Source organism: Cydia strobilella, chromosome Z, assembly GCF_947568885.1.
Source record: "Cydia strobilella chromosome Z, ilCydStro3.1, whole genome shotgun sequence".
Classification (NCBI taxonomy): domain Eukaryota; kingdom Metazoa; phylum Arthropoda; class Insecta; order Lepidoptera; family Tortricidae; genus Cydia; species Cydia strobilella.
This window is the reverse complement of record NC_086068.1, coordinates 34,948,950-34,969,040: the sequence shown is the minus strand read 5'-3', so window position 1 is coordinate 34,969,040 and position 20,091 is coordinate 34,948,950. Positions and strand designations below refer to the sequence as shown.

General features: G+C 38.9%; 1 protein-coding gene across 1 annotated transcript in view; it reads right to left on the bottom strand.

Moving 5' to 3' along the window:
- The window catches only part of LOC134754179 (probable phospholipid-transporting ATPase IIB), a 108,582-nt gene extending 88,816 nt beyond the window's left edge, over window positions 1-19,766 (bottom strand). Inside the window, exons 1-2 of the mRNA XM_063690308.1 lie at window positions 19,580-19,766; window positions 12,890-12,983 (exon numbers count right to left, since the gene is read on the bottom strand). Of these exons, the coding sequence (XP_063546378.1) occupies window positions 12,890-12,983; window positions 19,580-19,632 (147 nt within the window). The 5' untranslated portion in view covers window positions 19,633-19,766. The remainder of the gene's footprint in view (window positions 1-12,889; window positions 12,984-19,579) is intronic.
- Between the last annotated feature and the right edge of the window lie 325 nt (window positions 19,767-20,091).

The window sequence follows — 20,091 nt, the reverse complement described above, 5'->3', positions numbered from 1 at the left end:
ACTATTGTATACAATACTTTTTCTACGAGACAAAAAAATAATACTTTCAACTAGTAGAACCATATAGGTAAACAAACCAAAAGTACTTATACAGCTAAGATACGCGAGCTGCCGCAGCCCGCGATACCTTCATACTCGAACGCGCCCCGGCCGCCGGGCCCGGCGCCCCCGGCGGGTTGGTTAAGAGGCCGGTGTCGATTTTAGTCGCAAAAATGTAAAATTGATAGATTTAGTCCGTGAAATTTTACACCTTTTGTTACCTAATTGAAATAACAAGTAATGGTTTCTATTAGCACGTCTTCTTATCTTAACTTTTATCAGATCAATTTTTTGAAAACAGACTCAATAAATTAGTAATGTTTGCTTTTCTGATGGACGTTTAGGTAAACGCGCGTAAAGCACTGATTTTGTCGCTCTTATTTGTAAATTTCGTAAAGTTTGGACTGCTAAACATGTTAATTTTGTATTACACATATCCTGTACTTGACGTTTATCAGACTACATTTTTATTATTATGACTTTGAAGTAGTGTAAATGAAAGTTAGACGAAATCAATTTTCTCCAGAAATTACTTCAAAACAAGTGACAATTTCTCTAAAAATCGACTTAATTTCAACGTAATTTTGATACTTAAACAATCTACAACATTTGCTGAAACTATGCTTATACATCAATTTGTATAATTTACCACCATGATTTTTTGTGAGTATCAGGATGGCGGGTGTACATCAACAAATGGAGCTGCGGTATACGTCAGGAGTTAGTGCTAGCAATGTGCCAAATGTGCGCCAAAATTGGAGCAATGTGCTCTTTAAACTCCAGAGATATTTAAGATATAAATGACGTCCGCCAACCTGACGTCAGGTTGGCGGGCTCATTTCCAGTTCTAGCTAATGGCTGCCTACTCAAGGGTGAAAGTACTGCCTACGGTTAGTGCTCGCAATGTGCTTCCACATGTATAAAGCACAATCAAATTCAGAGAGCGGTTAAAGAGTAATATGCAATTGAATAAACATATATATAGAAGCCTGCTTATTAGAAATAGCAATATCACATCTTCATTGCGGTAGACAAAAAACATGCAGGCGCTTTACACAAAAAAGTGATCAAGGGCCAAAGGGCCTACTGAAGCCGCGAATGCCGGTTCGTAAGCCACGCGCGCTAACTCTTTCCTCCCCGCTAGCACGCACACATGGAAGCACTTCGCGGCGCACGTGAAAGTAAAGCTCCATTTAACGTTACAAAAGTTAACTACCATTATACGTGCGTGTAGGTAAGTTTAGCACAATCGGAATAGGATAAACCTTGAAATCTCTGCAACAGTCCTTACATTTGGTATGTATTTTTTCATGTCCACACCATTTGACATTTGGGGACCTAGAGGAATGGCAGCAATCTTGGAAAATGGAGCTGCGGTATACGTCAGCAGTTAGTGCTAACAATGTGCCAAATGTGCGCAAAATTGGGGCAATGTGCTCTTTAAACTCCAGAGATATATAAGAAATGAATGACGCCCGCCATCCTGACGTCAGGTTGGCGAGTGCATTTCCAGTTCTAGCTAATGGCTGCCTACTCAAGGGTGAAAGTACTGCCTAAGGTTAGTGTTGGGGGGTAGCTGACTTTTAGTAGCTTCAACTGCTCTTGGTCGGCCGCGGCTTATCCTGGCAACTCACTCTTGTAAATTGTCAAAGTTACCTTACCTACCTATACCTTTCGGATGTGTCTTCGTAAACTGAAAGAATCTTGTTTTATAGGTAACTGCATAAACGCACGTGGAACAAGTTTAAATGTTTAATAATAGGTATACAGCGCTTTTGTTCGCGTGCGTGATGCCCACATTATTTTTCGACCATTTCGACCTTGCTACTGAATAATCTAAATTTGTTATTCGTGCTTATTCTCTAGAAAATGTCATCTTCGTATGATCTTCTTATAGTTTCCCTTTACGCCCAGATCTAACAATTGCTTCCGAAAATGTCAACGATTTGTCCGTCAACATTGATTTTGACTGGCAGTGAAGCAGCCATGTCGCGCCACAATACTGCATCAGGAATGCTAGTACAGTTTGAATAGAAATGGTACCCTTAAGCCTACCTACTTATATATATCTTTTCATCTGTGGCTTGTCAAAGATTTTTTATTTAAATAGTGACCATGAAGTTAAAAAATAATAATTTAAAATTGCGCAAAAACTGATGCCCGATTTGTGTCTCGCCCACAGATGAAAAGATGTATGTATTTAATTTAACAGGTATCTACATTTAAAAACGTAACACAATGTGGAACTTAAAGATGAAGTTCATCAGGTAAGTATGCCTGTACCTATTAGAGCGTTTTCACATTGTCCGTTCCGATATCGGATGTCGGAAGGAAGTAAAATGTAAGATATATGTGTTTCTCTGTTTTTATTTATGCATTTAATAAATCATTATTACTAAAAAACGATCAATAACGCAAAAAGGCGGACTTCATGCCAATGGCACTCTTCTGCAGCTGTCTTTGTCATAGGCGCTTTCCGACATCCGATATCCAGTTGCTTTGGCTGGAACAGATAACGCCTCCTCCCTGTCAGCGGGTTTAGCCCGTGCCAGCACGTTCTCCTTCTTTTCTGATGGTAAGCCATGGCCCGGTGATGCCTCAACTTTGTCAGCTGGTTTACCCTGAGCCAGGGATACATCCCTTCGGCATTTATGACATTTCCATGCCGCTCTGCGGTCAACTCCAAGCTTTCTATATCCCGCCTCCGTAATTTCAGCACAGCAAAAACCTATTTCTTTACGACAGCTCACACACTAAGCGCCGTCACTAGTGACTTCCTTACAAAGGGCACACTGCATATTTAATGATAAAAATTATAAAAGTTTGAGAATCACTGGCAAGAATTCAAATAAAGTGAAGTAATATCGTGCGCATGTGCGTTCGCGGCGAATGCGTGCACCGAACTGGCTTATCTTCATATAGTGCAAGTATTAAAATGTTTCATTCCACTTACCCGTCATCAACTCCAAATATTGTAAACATTGCCTTTTTTCAGCTTGAAAAGCCTCGTGATGATTTTTTACTATTGTAAAATTATTTATCATGCGGAAAAGTAGCTCCAAAACACACGTAACACAAATATCTATTTCATATCTATTTATACAATTCTGACAATAGGTGCCAAGTGAAAGACATTTCGTGACGGTGACGGCTAAAAACATTGCCATATATATTTTTTAAATAAATGACAGCTGCAAAATAGAATGAAATAAACGGATTATAATAGCTAAATTAAACCTGTTGACGTATGTCTTGGTCGGCCTCACAGCCTGGCAGTTTTTGCAGTCCGACCACATTTATAAAAAAAAATATTTTTGTATTAAAAATATGGTTTCTTTATTGCTTAAACTATTTTTTTAAGCATGTCAGTACAAAAAAAATGACAACAATACAATTGCAACTTAAGACTAGTTAAAAAGTCGCCCCGGAGTTGACCCGGCGCGGCTCAAAGGTCACTCTCTTAGTCGCGTTACCACGTTGAATGGCGATGGACAACCTTTACACCAGGTATATAGTCCTCCACATCGATTTCGATGACGGCGACCTCAACAATCAAGGTTTCGTGGTGACGCGGAAACCTTCCGGAACAGGTGGTACCATAAATTCGGTCGGACATAGGAATCTGCCAAGACAGGATTAGGCCGACCACTTTTTTTTTCCTGTCCTCAAAGGCCTCCTGCCATACAAGTTTCATTCTATTTTTCGATGAAGTTTGTTTTGATGAATTTTGGTACCACTTTTTTGCCATTTGCTCAGAAGTTGCCAGGATAAGCCGCGGCCGACCAAGATCAGTTGAAGCTACTAAAAGTCAGCTACCCCCCAACACTAACCTTAGGCAGTACTTTCACCCTTGAGTAGGCAGCCATTAGCTAGAACTGGAAATGCACTCGCCAACCTGACGTCAGGATGGCGGGCGTCATTCATTTCTTATATGTCGGAGTATCGCATCCGGTTTCCGGCCGCCGAACGCAAGTATGACATGACCGGTTTGTCAACTTGGACATGGCCGTTGGGGCCCTTCGGGCATTCGATTGTGAGAGCTCGTAGCGAGCGGACGTGTCTGTTCGGTTTACCTCTGTGTATTATTCCTTTGTCGATTATTGTAAACCAAACAATCATTCAGTAAAAGTGATCAAGTTATTTCTGGTGTTTTCATTATTGCTTGAGGCTACCCATAATGCAGGATCCTGAAGAAAATGAACTCCCACTCAGTCCAGTTCTCAATCCTACCCCGTCATCTCTCTCTCGTCGTAACTCTGGAGTTTAAAGAGCACATTGCCCCAATTTTGTGCACATTTGGCACATTGCTAGCACTAACTGCTGACCTATACCGCAGCTCCATTTTCCAATATGGCTGCGATTCCTCTAGGTCCCCAAATGTCAAATGGTGTGGACATGAAAAAATACATACCAAATGTAAGGACTGTTGCAGAGATTTCGAGGTTTATCCTATTCCGATTGTGCTAAATTTACCTACACGCACGTATAATGATAGTTAACTTTTGTAAATGGAGCTTTACTTTCACGTGCGCCGCGAAGTGCTTCAATGTGTGCGTGCTAGCGGGGAGGGAAGAGCTAGCGGGCGTGGCTTACGAACCGGCATTCGCGGCTTCAGTAGGCCCTTTGGCCCTTGATCACTTTTTTGTGTAAAGCGCCTGCATGTTTTTTGTCTACCGCAATGAAGCAATGAAGATGTGATATTGCTATTTCTAATAAGCAGGCGTCTATATATATATTTATTCAATTGCATATTACTCTTTAACCGCTCTCTGAATTATATTGTGCTTCATACACGTGGAAGCACATTGCGAGCACTAACCGTAGGCAGTACTTTCACCCTTGAGTAGGCAGCCATTAGCTAGAACTGGAATTGAGCCCGCCAACCTGACGTCAGGTTGGCGGACGTCATTTATATCTTAAATATCTCTGGAGTTTAAAGAGCACATTGCTCCAATTTTGGCCCACATTTGGCACATTGCTAGCACTAACTCCTGACGTATATCGCAGCTCCAATTGTTGATGTACACCCGCCATCCTGATACTCACGATTTTTTGATGATTTTTTAAAAACTGCCCCTTCTCTTCATGCATTACCGGTGACGCACGCTCGCGACCTTATTTTTAAAAGGCAAGATGAGAAGACGTGCTAATAGAAATCAATACTTGTTATTTAGATATTACGTAACAAAACGTGTATAATTTCAACGCCTAAATCTATCAATTTTACATTTTTGCTCCAAAATCGACTACGGCCTCTTAACGAAAACTCCTCGTAACTCATGAGGCCCTGGTACCTGCTTCTTGCTAAATTCAATTTTAAGACAGCTTTTTTCTCGATTTTGGCCACCGTAGCCTAATTAGACTAACAAGCAACGCTAAGCGGTTTTCGTAGGGTATGGATGTTGCTATATGAAGGGTGTCACATGCGCGTTTCTGACTTATGAAGCAATTGTTTCTAATACAACATAAAATAAAATGTTTTTATTGGCCAACCAATCACAAAGCAGATGCGACGCAGCAGCGTGTTTTAGTAGGCATTGAATCGAGTCTCCTTAAACACGAAATATTTTATCGAAATGTATGAAGTTCTATTTTCAAAATTTTTATAATTGACTAAACCGTATCGATAAAATTCTTATGCTCGAGTCGGAAGTGCCATAGACTATCCAACGTTGAAAAGAGTAAGGTTGTAGTGTTGCATATGAAGTTGTAATACACAGATTATACTCGACGAGTAGAAAATAGTATTTTCCCCTCACTAGCTCGGAAAGCCGCCTTTTATCTTTTAAAACAAGCGGGGAAAAACGCATTTTATCCAGTAGTGGGGAAAGTAATTTGACCTTGGATGGAGCGTGTTTAAGTAGCTTGACAGATAACAAAACGTAAAACGCTCATAATAATGGTTCGTTCGATATTAATTATCATTAAATAAATGGTTTGAGAATCTAATAAAAAATAGCAAATTCAGCTTTATTTAATAATGTTAAGTCATAAACCTGCAAATTCCATAAGAAACGTTAGATTTTTTATAATGATGTTAAATATAATTCTGAACGCACAAGTTGAGTCGATGCAATTTCAAAACGCATCCTTGACACTTCATACGTCAGAACAGAAATGTCAAGATTGTCAACAAAATTTTTACTTAAAAACACTTCTCACCGACTCACGTAAAAATCAGAATTTCCAGTGTTTTCTGTTATAATATCGTAAAAAAATAAGTGATTCCAGTGATGAAGATGATCTAACGTCTGTAAATGTTGCACTTTCCTCGCTATAGTGAGGGGATAAGTTTTGTGTTACACACGAGTGCAAATGTATTTTACTTCTCGTGTGTTGAAACACTCGCTACGCTCCGGATTCTATTTTAGAATAGAATTCAACTATAGAATGCTTTCGCTTGCTCGTGTTTCTATTGCACACTCGCGGGTAAAATACAACTTTACACCCTTGTATAACAAATAACTATTTTTCTACTTAGAGCAGGGGTCGGCAACCGGCGGCCCGCGAGCCTCCGGGTTACATCAGTCCTACGTCACTAAAGTGATCTAGTGAAAATAAGAGTCTTTCATTTCAATTTATTTTTTTTGGAGTTGGGACCCATTATCACAAGATCTACATTAAATTTGCTGATTACTCAATATGCACAGAGGTGCCAATATGAGTGTCTGCCTATCGCAAAGTAAGAGCGCGCGGGGCGCGCTGAATGTCGGGTTTCACCCGGCCTGTAAGTGTGGAGGAAGTGTGGAGCAAGCGCCCTGCATGTAAATGCGCGGCGGAGCGCGCTTCGCTGAATGTCGAGCTTCGCCCGACCTTTAAGCGTCCTGCATGTAAGAGCGCGCCAAGCGCGATGAATGTCAAGCTCTGCCCGACCTTTAAGTGTGAGGGGCGCCGCAGGAGCCCTGCATGTAAGATAAGGGGCTTACATACAGGGGCGCCGTGTATGCAGGAGCGCGTGAAGCGCGCTGAATGTCGGGCATCGCCCGACTTTTTAGTGTGAGGGGCGCCGCAGGCGCCCTTCATGTAAGTGCGGGCTAAGCGCGCTCTGAATTGCGGCACTCTTTGTATAAAAATGTATATTAAAATTAGTCCTTTTTGACAAACGACCTTTTGTCTAATGAATTCACGAATTATTAACAGTGTGCGGCCCGCTGCAATTTTGCTAACCACTAAGTGGCCCTTGGCTGCTAAAAGGTTGCCGACCCCTGACTTAGAGTAAGGTTGTAGTGTTGCATATGAAGTTGTAATACACAGATTATACTCGACGAGTAGACAATAGTATTTTTTCTACTCGTCGAGTATAATCTGTGTATTACAACTTCATATGCAACACTACAACCTTACTCTTTCCAACGTTGGATAGTCTATGGCACTTCCGACTTAAGCATAAGAATTTTATCGATACGGTTTAGTCAATTATAAAAATTTTGTAAATAGAACTTCATACATTTCGATAAAATATTTCTTAATATAGGGTATTTGACAACATTAAAAATATATAACGAATTGCTGTCATCCTGAAAGATAATAAACTAATAAAGTATATTTCACTATATTTGAATGTAAATTATGTTTAGTTTTTGGAAAATCGAAAGAAAATTTAATATTTTTTAAAATTTCATCAGGGACGTGAACGCTCTGTGATTGGTCAACGCTCGGATGACGTCACACGCGGGTAAACATTATTGATTGCCTTGAGTGTTTTAACTGTTTTATTTGTATTTAGTTAATTTTAGTTATTGTTCCACAGTTTTCTGATATATTCCGATTTATCCGTATATCTAGTAGCACAATATTCATAAGAATCTCAAAATGGAGCCGATATATGTGAAAGCTGATAGCGGCAACCTACCAGACAGACGCATTAATGGTTGCACTTTTCTTTAAAGATAATCCGGATTACTATGCTGCGGAACTTAGAAATGTAAAAACAGCTGTGTGAGTAAACGTAGAAATTGTTTATTTACGAACATTTCGATTTCGATGATACGAATACGACGACGATATATATATATAGAATACGATGACGAGAATAGTATCTCCATACTGCACTTTAGTTTGAAAGAAAAAGTATGCTACTAACTACCTACTAATGCTGAAAGAGCTATGTTTTGTAGTGCCTCTGGTATGTTTGCGGAGGCACAAGTTGACAACTTTGCGGCGATAATGCGCAAGAGGTGCGCTTCACTGATGCGTCGCCAGCGCGGCAGCCCCAACAGCATTCTGGGCGTGTTCATGGAGCGCGAAAATGGCCCCATGCTCAACCGTTGGCAGGGGCTGAATGCACTTGCCGTCTAGTTTTTAGTTTTAGTTTTTATGCGCTACTAACACTAGTAATAAGATTGTAATGTTTGCTAACCATGTATGGACCTTTTAGTCTGCAATAAATGATTTATTTATTTATTTATGAGGTTATGTAGTAATACATTAAATACCTAGATCTTGTTTCGTTAAATACAACAAAATCCGCTGCTTTAACTACCATATTTATTTACAGTTAAATATTACTTACATCGAAGTGATCTTCACACATAAAAAACATTTGTATGCGCTAAAATGCTCTTTGGGTCTCTTCGCGCTAGTTTTAACCACATTTTTCTTTTTTTGTGATTCGTTGGAACGGAAACAAACAATTTGTCTGGATTTTTTATAGTCGTACTTGAACATTGCGGCACTATACACCATTTATATACCATTTTACAGTGAAATAATCAATTCAATTCACATAAACCATAAGATTTACTAAGGTCATTGACTGAGTCTACTCGCGTGTGACGTCACACGTGTCACGTGATTAGCCCCTTTGCAAAAACAGCGTTTAAGGCGCGTTCAAAATAAATAAACTTTAACATTGTTTTTTTATATTTAATACAGTAAATTTCACGGCAATATCAATGTAGTGTAATTATTAAGTCATAAACAATCAATTAAAACCATTTTCAAAAATTAGTCAAATAGCCTATTGTCTTCGGTTACCGCGATAGTTACTCATGAAATAAAACTATGAAAACGGATTATATCGCGTATATTGAATTCAAGCCAATGAAGAAGATGTCACAATTCCTGAGGCCTGTAAAATGCAATACCCCTCTACAGATTGCAGGAGTGTACAGGCTGGACTGTGAGTGTGGCCTATCATATGTCGGGCAGACGAAACGGAGCATTTCCACTCGGGTGAAGGAACACATAGCTGATGTCAAGCACCGTCGACCTAGGTCTGCAGTCTGTGAGCATGTCATGGATAAAGCCAATCACTCAATCAAGTTTGATAAGCCTCTGGTTCTTGCCAAGGAGAAGCGTTACATACCCAGAATGCTGCGCGAGGCCATTGAGATTAAGAAATATCCAAACTTTAATAGGGAAGATGGCTTTTCTCTACCACCAGCTTGGGATCCTGTAGTCCATCTGATAAAGGAGCAAGCGAGACATAGACTGTGAGACCTTAGTGTTGGATGATGCTGGACATTCTGATGTTTTGAAAAGATGTGTCCCGCCGAGTTTGTTGCCGGTCCCATATTGGGATACCCTCCTACAATTTAGGAGGGAATTAAATCTTCTCGGGTCCGTGGTGTAGGGTTGGAGCCGGCGTAGTTTTTATCGCGTATATATATATCTTTACTTGAAAATAATTGTAGTGTATAACTAGCCTTATGAACCGATTTTGCATGTACAACCAGCCTTAAAGTTTGTAGTCTATGATTGTTCATTATTTTAGTATGTGGGTATTTTTGCACTTTGTAATTTTTCCTCAGTCACCCGTTGACCACGAACGCTGTAAAGGGTTCGAAACGTCGGGATGTATTATAAATTCAATATACGCGATATAATCCGTTTTCATAGTTTTATTTCAAAAATATTTCTTGTTTAAGGAGACTCGATTCAATGCAAATTAGCCTACTTAAACACGCTGCTGCGTCGCATCTGCTTTGTGATTGGTTGGCCAACAAAAACATTTTATTTTATGTTGTAGTAGAAACAATTGATCCGTAAGTCAGAAACGCGCATGTAACACCCTTCATATAGCAACATCCATACCCTACGAAAACCGCTTAGCGTTGCTTGTTAGTCTCCATAGGCTACGGTGGCCAAAATCGAGAAAAAAACTGTTTTAAAATTGAATTTAGCAAGGAGCAAGTACCAGGGCCTCATGAATTACGAGGAGGTGTCATTGACCAACCCGTGGGGGGCGCCGGGCGCGGCGGCCGGGACACGTTCGAGTATGAAGGTATCGTGGGCTGCGGCAGCTCGCGTATCTTAGCTGTATACTTTTGGTTTGTTTACCTATATGATTCTACTAGTTGAAAGTATTATTTTTTTGTCTCGTAGAAAAAGTATTGTATACAATAGTGATATAATCAAGCGTTTCAATCTCGTACCTTACCTTAAGCAACTCAGCAAGCTTCGTTGCTTAAACACGGTACTCGACTGAAAAGCTCTCTATTATATCACGATTGTATAATAGTATTTTATTTTTTTAAGCTTGATTATATCACTATTGTATACAATACTTTTTCTACGAGACAAAAAAATAACACTTTCAACTAGTAGAATCATATAGGTAAACAAACCAAAAGTATACAGGATACGCGACCTGCCGCAGCCCGCGATACCTTCTTACTCGTACGCGCCCCGGCCGTGGCCGCCGCGGGCCCGGCGCCCCCGGCGGGTTGGTCAACGACCACTCCTCGTAATTCATGAGGCCCTGGTACTTGCTCCTTGCTAAATTCAATTTTAAAACAGTTTTTTTCTCGATTTTGGCCACCGTAGCCTATGGAGACTAACAAGCAACGCTAAGAGGTTTTCGTAGGGTATGGATGTTGCTATATGAAGAGTGTCACATGCGCATTTCCGACTTATGAAGCAATAGGCTATTTGACTAATTTTTGAAAATGGTTTTAATTGATTGTTTATAACTTAATAATTACACTACATTAATATTTCCGTGAAATTTCCTGTATTAAATATAAAAAAACAATGTTAAAGTTTATTTATTTTGAACGCGCCTTAAACGCTGTTTTTGCAAAGGGGCTAATCACGTGACACGTGTGACGTCACACGCGAGTAAACTCAGTCAATGACCTTATTAAATCTTATGGTTTATGTGCATTGAATTGATTATTTCACTGTAAAATGGTATATAAATGGTGTACAGTGCCGCAATGTTCAAGTACGACTATAAAAAATCCAGATAAATTGTTTGTTTCCGTTCCAACGAATCCCAAAAAAAGAAAAATGTGGTTAAAACTAGCGCGAAGAGACCCAAAGAGCATTTTAGCGCATACAAATGTTTTTATGTGTGAAGACCACTTCGATGTAAGCAATATTTAACTGTAAATAAATATGGTAGTTAAAGCAGCGGATTTAGTTGTATTTAACGAAACAAGATCTAGGTATTTAATGTATTACTACATAACCTCATAACATAGCTCTTTCAGCATTAGTAGGTAGTTAGTAGCATACTTTTTCTTTCAAACTAAAGTGCAGTATGGAGATACTATTCTCGTCATCGTATTCTATATATATATCGTCGTCGTATTCGTATCATCGAAATCGAAATGTTCGTAAATAAACAATTTCTACGTATACTCACACAGCTGTTTTTACATTTCTAAGTTCCGCAGCATAGTAATCTGGATTATCTTTAAAGAAAAGTGCAACCATTAATGCGTCTATGTCTGGTAGGTTGCCGCTATCAGCTTTCACATATTTCGGCTCCATTTTGAGATTCTTATGAATATTGTGCTACTAGATGTACGGATAAATCGGAATATATCAGAAAACTGTGGAACAATAACTAAAATTAACTAAATACAAATAAAACAGTTAAAACACTCAAGGCAATCAAGAATGTTTACCCGCGTGTGACGTCATCCGAGCGTTGACCAATCACAGAGCGTTCACGTCCCTGATGAAATTTCAAAAAATATTAAATTTTCTTTCGTTTATATTCCAAAAACTAAACATAATTTACATTCAAATATAGTGAAATATACTTTATTAGTTTATTATCTTTCAGGATGACAGCAATTCGTTATATATTTTTAATGTTGTCAAATACCCTATTGTTTCTACTACAACATACAATAAAATGTTTTTGTTGGCCAACCAATCACAAAGCAGATGCGACGCAGCAGCGTGTTTAAGTAGGCTAATTTGGATTGAATCGAGTCTCCTTAAACAAGAAATATTTTATCGAAATGTATGACATTTTATTTTCAAAATTTTTATAATTGACTAAACCGTATCGATAAAATTCTTATCCTTGAGTCGGAAGTGCCATAGACTATCCAACGTTGAAAAGAGTAAGGTTGTAGTGTAGCATATCAAGTTGTAATACACAGATTATACTCGACGAGTAGAAAAATTATATTATTAGTATAATGTAATGTAATTTAAAGAAAAGCTCTGATGACTAGTTAACAATCCATACTATCCATACTAATATTATAAATGCGAAAGTCTGTCTGTCTGTCTGTGTGTTCCCTCTTCACGCTTAACCGCTGAATCGATTTAGATGAAATTTAGCATAGAGATAGGTTGAGTCCCTGAGAAGGACATAGGATAGTTTTTATCCCGAAAATCATCCCTTAAGAAAGTAAAAAGCGGGGTGGAATTGAGATAATTAATGAAGTGTCTGCTAATTTGTGTGCATAATATGCTCAAATTAAATAATGCTATTAAGACTTTCTCCAGGCGCTATTCTTACTCTAGCTGGGGTTACTAAGTCCACGCAGACGAATTCGCGGGCAAAAGCCCACCCATAAATCCCATAATACAAGGTCCTTATCAAAAGACAGTTACGAAAATTACATATACTTAGTAATAATAAAAAGTTTTGTATGTTACTCACTTGGTTACAAATGAAATTTGGTGGAAAATCTTCATCGGGTAGTTGCCCCAGATAAATGACTCTAGATGTAAACTCTTTTTTACGGAAGCTAAGTCTGAAATTGAAGAATGAACACTAGTATAATAGCTGGTCTTGTAGTAGGGTAAGTAAGCACCTTGAGTATGCACTTTTGTCTCAGGCGATGCCGCTTGGCATCCTTAGGTTATGTTATGTTCCTTAGGTTAAATAAAGCTGATTAGGCAGGGTAGGCACCAGATCGTACCGTGCATTCCCCCAAAAAGGAAGGGGGGAAAGGGTCGGCTCCCCAGGTTCAATCTATGCTATATTTCTTCCTGCTCTTAGCAACTAGGGCAAGTAATATATCATTTTCGTATAATTCCGTTACGAGGAATTCATTTTTAGGGTTCCGTAGCCAAATGGCAAAAAACGGAACCCTTATAGATTCGTCATGTCTGTCTGTCTGTCCGTCCGTATGTCACAGCCACTTTTCTCTGAAACTATAAGAACTATACTGTTGATTGTAGATGTATTCTGTGAACCGCATTAAGATTTTCACACAAAAATAAAAATAAAACAATAAATTTTGGGGGCTCCCCATACTTAAAACTGAAACTCAAAATAGTACATTTCGATGCTAGTGCGGAAAGTATGTCATTACCTCACGAGTATCGAACGACGTTTTTTAATACAGTTGCGAAAAAATAAGAAAAGCAACATGTAAGGAATGGAATTCGAAACTTTTATATTATTAATTCTGTGATATCATTGACATTGACATTATGAAGAGGTGTTTTTCTAGCTTTTATTCGACTAGAATAGATTTTTATTGAACCCACTTCAATGAGTTTTTTTTTCAAATGCATGTTCTATTAGACAGAAACAATTGTAAATATTAAAACATTGTACTATTATTACCTAAATATCATTATTTACGATTATTTGTGTATCGTATATTTATAAAAACAATATCGAATGTTGTCTTTGGAAACTTAAAACATTCTTGCAGTAAGAAAATACGCCTCTTCTTTGACAGGCGTTCCGTTCCATTCAGACAACTTATTAAGAACGGTTTTTCAACATTAAAAAATAAACGTGTTAATATTTATAATGATGAAGAGGCAAGTAATTAAATATGAAACATGCATATTTTTCGTATTCTTACATTAACAGTAGGTATTTATGTTGATTACGACGTTTAAAGGAAACTAATATTAACACTCATCAATAAGTAGTCATGAATTGGAACAAGTAAAAATTTAAAAAAATTGGAAAAGTAAAAAACACCAGTTCGCGAAAAACAACTTTCCGCACCCTAAACAGCGACGAAAAGTAGCACTTTTTGAGCAACTGTATTAAAAAAAAATTTATTCATCAAACCCATACGTGTGGGGTATCTATGGATAGGTCTTCAAAAATGATGTTGAGGTTTCTAATATCATTTTTTTCTAAACTGAATAATTTGCGCGATAGACACGTCCAAAGTGGTAAAATGTGTGTCCCCCCCACCCCCCTCCCTGTAACTTCTAAAATAAGAGAATGATAAAGCTGAAAAATATATATGATGTACATTACCATGCAAACTTCCACCGAAAATTGGTTTGAACGAGATCTAGTAAGTAGTTTTTGTTAATACGTCGTAAATCGTAAACCGCAATTTACCTTTCACTCACGTTTCACATAAAAAGTACATTGTTAAAATTATGTCATGTACGGAACCCTCGGTGCGCGAGTCCGACTCGCTCTTGGCCGGTTTTTTTTAAATAATTTTTTGTGACAATTTTGGCTGTTACAATCACAGTGTGGCGATTTGCACTAAATAAAAAATTGGAGAATGTAGCCCATTTATCACTTTAAAGTAGGCATTCATACATTTTTTTGTGCAAGAAAAAAAATTATAGCGCGTGACGATGATGATTTCCATACAAATGGAACTATGGCCAAAGTCAAAGATTTAAAATGTTTACATAAACACTGAATTAGGCATTTTAAAAGTAAGAATATAATGTTGTAATGATTTTCTCATGCATTTTTGCCCTTTTAAGGTACAAATGTGTCGTTTTTCTTTTTAATCATACAAACTTTCACCCCCCCCCCCCCCCATTTCACCCCCTTAACGGTTGAAATTTTAAAATCGTCAGCTGCCGCTCCGTTGGTGGGTTGAGGAATGGCAGCCACCGAAACGCGTAACACGGTCTTTGCACCGCGATACAACCGGCTGACGACTTGTTTTATTAACAATAGCATCTAAACTATTATCTGACAAAGTATCAAACGGGAGGCGATGACGCCGATGACTGAAGTTCCATTTGTATGGCAATCGTCACCGCAACGCGCTATAAATTATTTTTTCCTGCAAAAACATGTATGAATGCCTCCTTTGAAGTGATGTATTCCAGAAGGAATAATAAATGGGCAACATTGTCCAATTTTTTATTTAGTGTTATTCGTCATACTATGATTGTAACAGCCAAAATTGTCACAAAAAATTACATGACTTTTTCCTTTTTTGCACAAATAGTACATTTCGATGCTAGTGCGGAAAGAATGACATTTCCGCACGTGTATCGAACGACGTTTTTTTAATACAGTTGCGAAAAAATAAGAAAAACAACAAGTAAGGAATTCGAAACTTTTATATTATTAATTCTGTGACATCATTGACTAGGTACGCCGCTACACGACGAGGTACGCCGCCCGTTTGCGATCAACTCTTTGGGAGTTGCAGATAAGCCTAGAGAGAATGCTGACGATGTGAAAGCGCAGGACATGTTAGAGAAGTCTGCAGTGCTCACCAACGGCAGGTGGGCAGTAGGTCTACCGTGGAAAGATCCTCACGTCAGCTTGCCCGATAGTTACCCTAGCGCATTTAAGCGGCTACAGGGTGTAGAAAAGAAGATGCTAGCTGATAAAGCTTATGGACTCAGGTACGAGGAACGTGTCAACCATTTGTTTGAAAACGATTTCGCTCGAGAAATGGTCGATACGTCACTCACGCCTAAAAGTCAAGACAAGTCTCTAAATGACTTTCTTCTCACGGGTCCGGATTTACTCGCTTCCTTGTTCGGCATTATGGTTCGTTTTCGAAAGGATAGGGTAGCCGTAACATAAAAGATATGTTTTTGAGAATTAAAATTAATCCCGTAGATCAGAACGCCGTCAGATTTCTGTGGAGAGGTAGGAACCCCACAGGCCCAGTGAAGACGTACGCGATGACGTCGCTGATTTTCGGCGCGAACTGCTCGCCCTTTATTGCCCAGTACATTAAAAATAAAAACGCTAGTAGGTTCGAATCTACGCTTCCAGCTGCCGTCGCTGCTATACACCGCCAGCACTATATGGACGACTATATTGATAGTTTGCCGGATGAAGCTACCGCCATCAGTATGGTAAAGAATATTCGCGATATTCAGTGCGGGAGGTTTTGAAATCCGCAACTGGACGTGTAATAGCGCAACTGTCCTCGACACTATACCTAAAGATATTTTAGGTAATACAGCTGTGGGGTTTAGACTGGACGAACATGACGAAGGTGAGCACACTCTTGGACTGATTTGGTACCCTACCAAGGATGAACTAGGAAGCGTATTCCCGACAGCGTCATCAAAGGCGAACAGAGACCTACGAAGAGGGTTATGTTACGTGTTATTATGTCAATTTTTGACATTTTTGGGTTTTTGTCACCTTTACTACACAAGGCAAAGTTATGCTGCAGGACACCTGGCGTCTCCATATCGACTGGGACGATATTATTCCAGATGAATTGTATAAGAAATGGTGCAGTTGGTTGGAATTACTGAAGGTTATTGGAGAAATTCGCCTGCCAAGATGGTACCAGTCATGCGCTGTCAGGTTTAAGATGGGAGATGAGTTGACCACATCTTTACCGGGCTCTTCTTTTCATGCCGTGACCGAGCAATGCTACAGTGACTTAGAACTGCATTTATTCAGTGACGCCTCACTTAAGGCAATGTCAGCGGTTGCGTACTGGCGTTGGAAGAGTAACGATCAGATATTTGTCGCGTTTGTTGCCAGCAAAAGCCGAGTATCTTCGGTGAAACCTCAAACTGTGCAACAATTGGAACTTCAAGCTGCGTTGCTAGCAGCTCGACTCGCTGACTCAATAGCGAAGGCACATCATTTGCATGTTACACGGCGATATTTTTGGTGCGATTCAAGTACGGTGCTACACTGGATTGGCAACAACACTCGTCGATACAAATCTTTCGAAGCTAACAGATTAGGCGAGATCGACGACCTGTCACAAGCCTTGCTGGCCAGCGAACGTCCTGGAACCCGAAAATGAAGTCTGCGCTGAAGCTTGCATGACCGTAGTACAAAACTCGTCTACATGTTTCCCGGTTCCTGACCCTGAGCGCTTCTCCTCGTGGCTAGGATTTCTGCGATTGTAAATAAATGCAGAGGTATCGCAATTGACGACTACGCCCTGATGGAGCAAGCAAAGCAGTTAATCTTGCGGCAAGCTCAAGAAGATTCCTTTGCCAGTAATATACAAGTAGTAAAGGCAGTAAAGAGCAGAGGAGTCCGACAAGGGGACCCAATATCACCAAAGTTATTCATAGCTGTGCTACAAAGCATATTCTGTCAACTGGACTGGGATAAAAAAGGAATTAAAGTATTCAATAAACACTTAAGTCATTTGCGTTTCGCAGATGATATAGCTATATTTTCAGAAAATACCAGCATTCTACAAATAATGTTAAATGAGCTGAACGAGGAAAGCTGTAAAGTCGGATTAGAAATGAACCATACAAAAACAAAAATTATGACTAACGGAGCCCCTACAAAAATACACATACAAGGCAATGAACTTGAATATGTAGATCATTACATATACTTGGGCAAGAGAATATCTTTCGACACTGACAGCAACAGCCAGGAGATAGACCGTAGAATCCATAACAGCTGGAGGAAGTACTGGAGTTTTAAAGAGCTTCTAAAAGGAAATTACAATTTAAAACATAAGAAAACAGTAATGGACACATGCATTTTACCATGCCTTACATACGATTCTCAAACTTGGGTGCACACAAACAAGAACAAATTAAAGATAAGAACCTGCCAAAGAGCCATGGAAAGGAGCATTCTCAGTATAAAACTAAAGGACAAGGTTAACAGCAAGTACATACGATCCAAAACAAACATCATAGATGCCCTCGAGTTTGTGCTGAAACAGAAATGGAGATGGGCCGGCCACATAGGAAGATTGACAGATGACAGATGGACCAACAAAGTCACAAAGTGGTAACCCATGGCAAAAGGAAGACGGGAAAACCCATAACAAGGTGGTCCAAGGATATTATAGCCACAGCCGGAGAAAATTGGCTAATCAAGGCAAAAGACTGAGAAAGGTGGAAAGATATGGAGGAGGCCTATACCCAACAGGGGTCCTTAAAATAGTAAAAATGGAAAACAAAAATATTAGAAAACTTTTTTTTTATCATGTAAAACTATTTAAGGAAAAATAAAGGCTTAAATATATATAATATAAATATATAAAGGCAGTAAAGACTTGCCACGCGATAGTCGACATCAGCACCGCTACCGGCGTGCTGCGCCGGTCTGTGGCGCGCGTGGCTCCTGTACCCTTAGCTGATTAGTGCTAGTTTGCGCACTAGGGTGGGGAGTGTAGATGATGGCCTCTTTTGGATACCTATTTGTATACTTTTTCTATTTTTAAATGTCACAATTTTTTTCTATTTGTCACATGTCTATTCAATAAAATTACACGTTATTTTGCAAGATTTCTAAGTTTTATTAGCGAATTCAGCTCACAAGATCTTCACAGGAGAAAACCTAAAGCTGCCCCTATTCCTAAGTTAAATTCTGTGTTCGCGAAGTGGCAACATGTCACAAGCAGCCCACTTGTATAATTTAGTTGATGCCACACTGTCTATCTATCCATTGCAGACATTTAAATGTAAAAGAGTACTATGAGCAAACAGAGTTATTATTACATTCTAATGCTACATCATAAATAGATATAAATTCAAATCAGCATATAAACGTATTAAAGATTAATCTGCATCTATCTTTATTGTACGGTCTCGCAAATACATACAAACACACACACACACAATATAAATATAATTTAACATTACACATAACTTAACATAACCCATTATTATCCTAATATCAAAACCTTCATGCTAATATATACTTAAATACTTATTTCCTCTGTACCTACTCTAAGATTATTGCATTGCATTGAACTGTTATCATAACTATAACTTTAGTTTATTTTAATTATAATTCAATTTGTTACTTTCTGTACCTACATAATTAACTATTATTGTATTGGTTTTACCCTTAACTTGCTGCTGGAAGAGCGGGGTCTCCTGTCACAAGTATTCATATACTTACTAGGAGGTCCCAACCCTTTCTCAATCTGTAACACAATCATTGTGACCAATAAACATTTTTTTATTTTCATTTTTTCATAATTGGACCTGGGGAGTCGACCCCTCCCCTCCCCTTTTTTGGGGGGTAGGCACGGTACGATCTCGTGGCTACAGGGCCAAATCAGCTTTGTTTGACCTAAGGAACAATCGTGCCAAGCGGCATTGCCTGAGACTAAAGTGCATACTGCTCCATACATTTACTGTCCTTACATACCCTACTGTTGTAGTTATGCCAAATAAAAACAAAGACATTGATGAAAACTATTCTTACCTTGACCATAAAGATTTCCTCTTAGGTCTCGATAGTAATGGAGTGGTTTCCATGTTTGCAATATACCCAGACAAAGTATTTTCTACTAAAACATAATTTTACAACAACTTAATCACACATGCTATTGATTTATCGATGTTTAATATATTATTGTTAATTGTTATGCCTTGTTTATCGCTTGGTATAACTTATTTACAATAATGACATTTGTGCCTCTACAGCGGTGACGTGACAGCTAATGCGTTATGGGCTCTACAGCTCTACAGACTGTTGCGTTTATCAACAACACACTGGCTCCTAGTGACTATTATATTCTTTGCACTGGTTCTAGACTGTTCTAGTCGTTCTAGACAAAGGGTATGCGAGCACGAGCAACTTAGTCGCTAGGCGACTTATTTGTCTCTTTTCGACAAATAAATCGCCTTGCGACTAAGTTGCTCGCTCAGAATAAGGTTGCTCGTGATGCGCGCACGTGAGCGAATTTTTTATTTTGACAAGTTTTCAGAGGACCT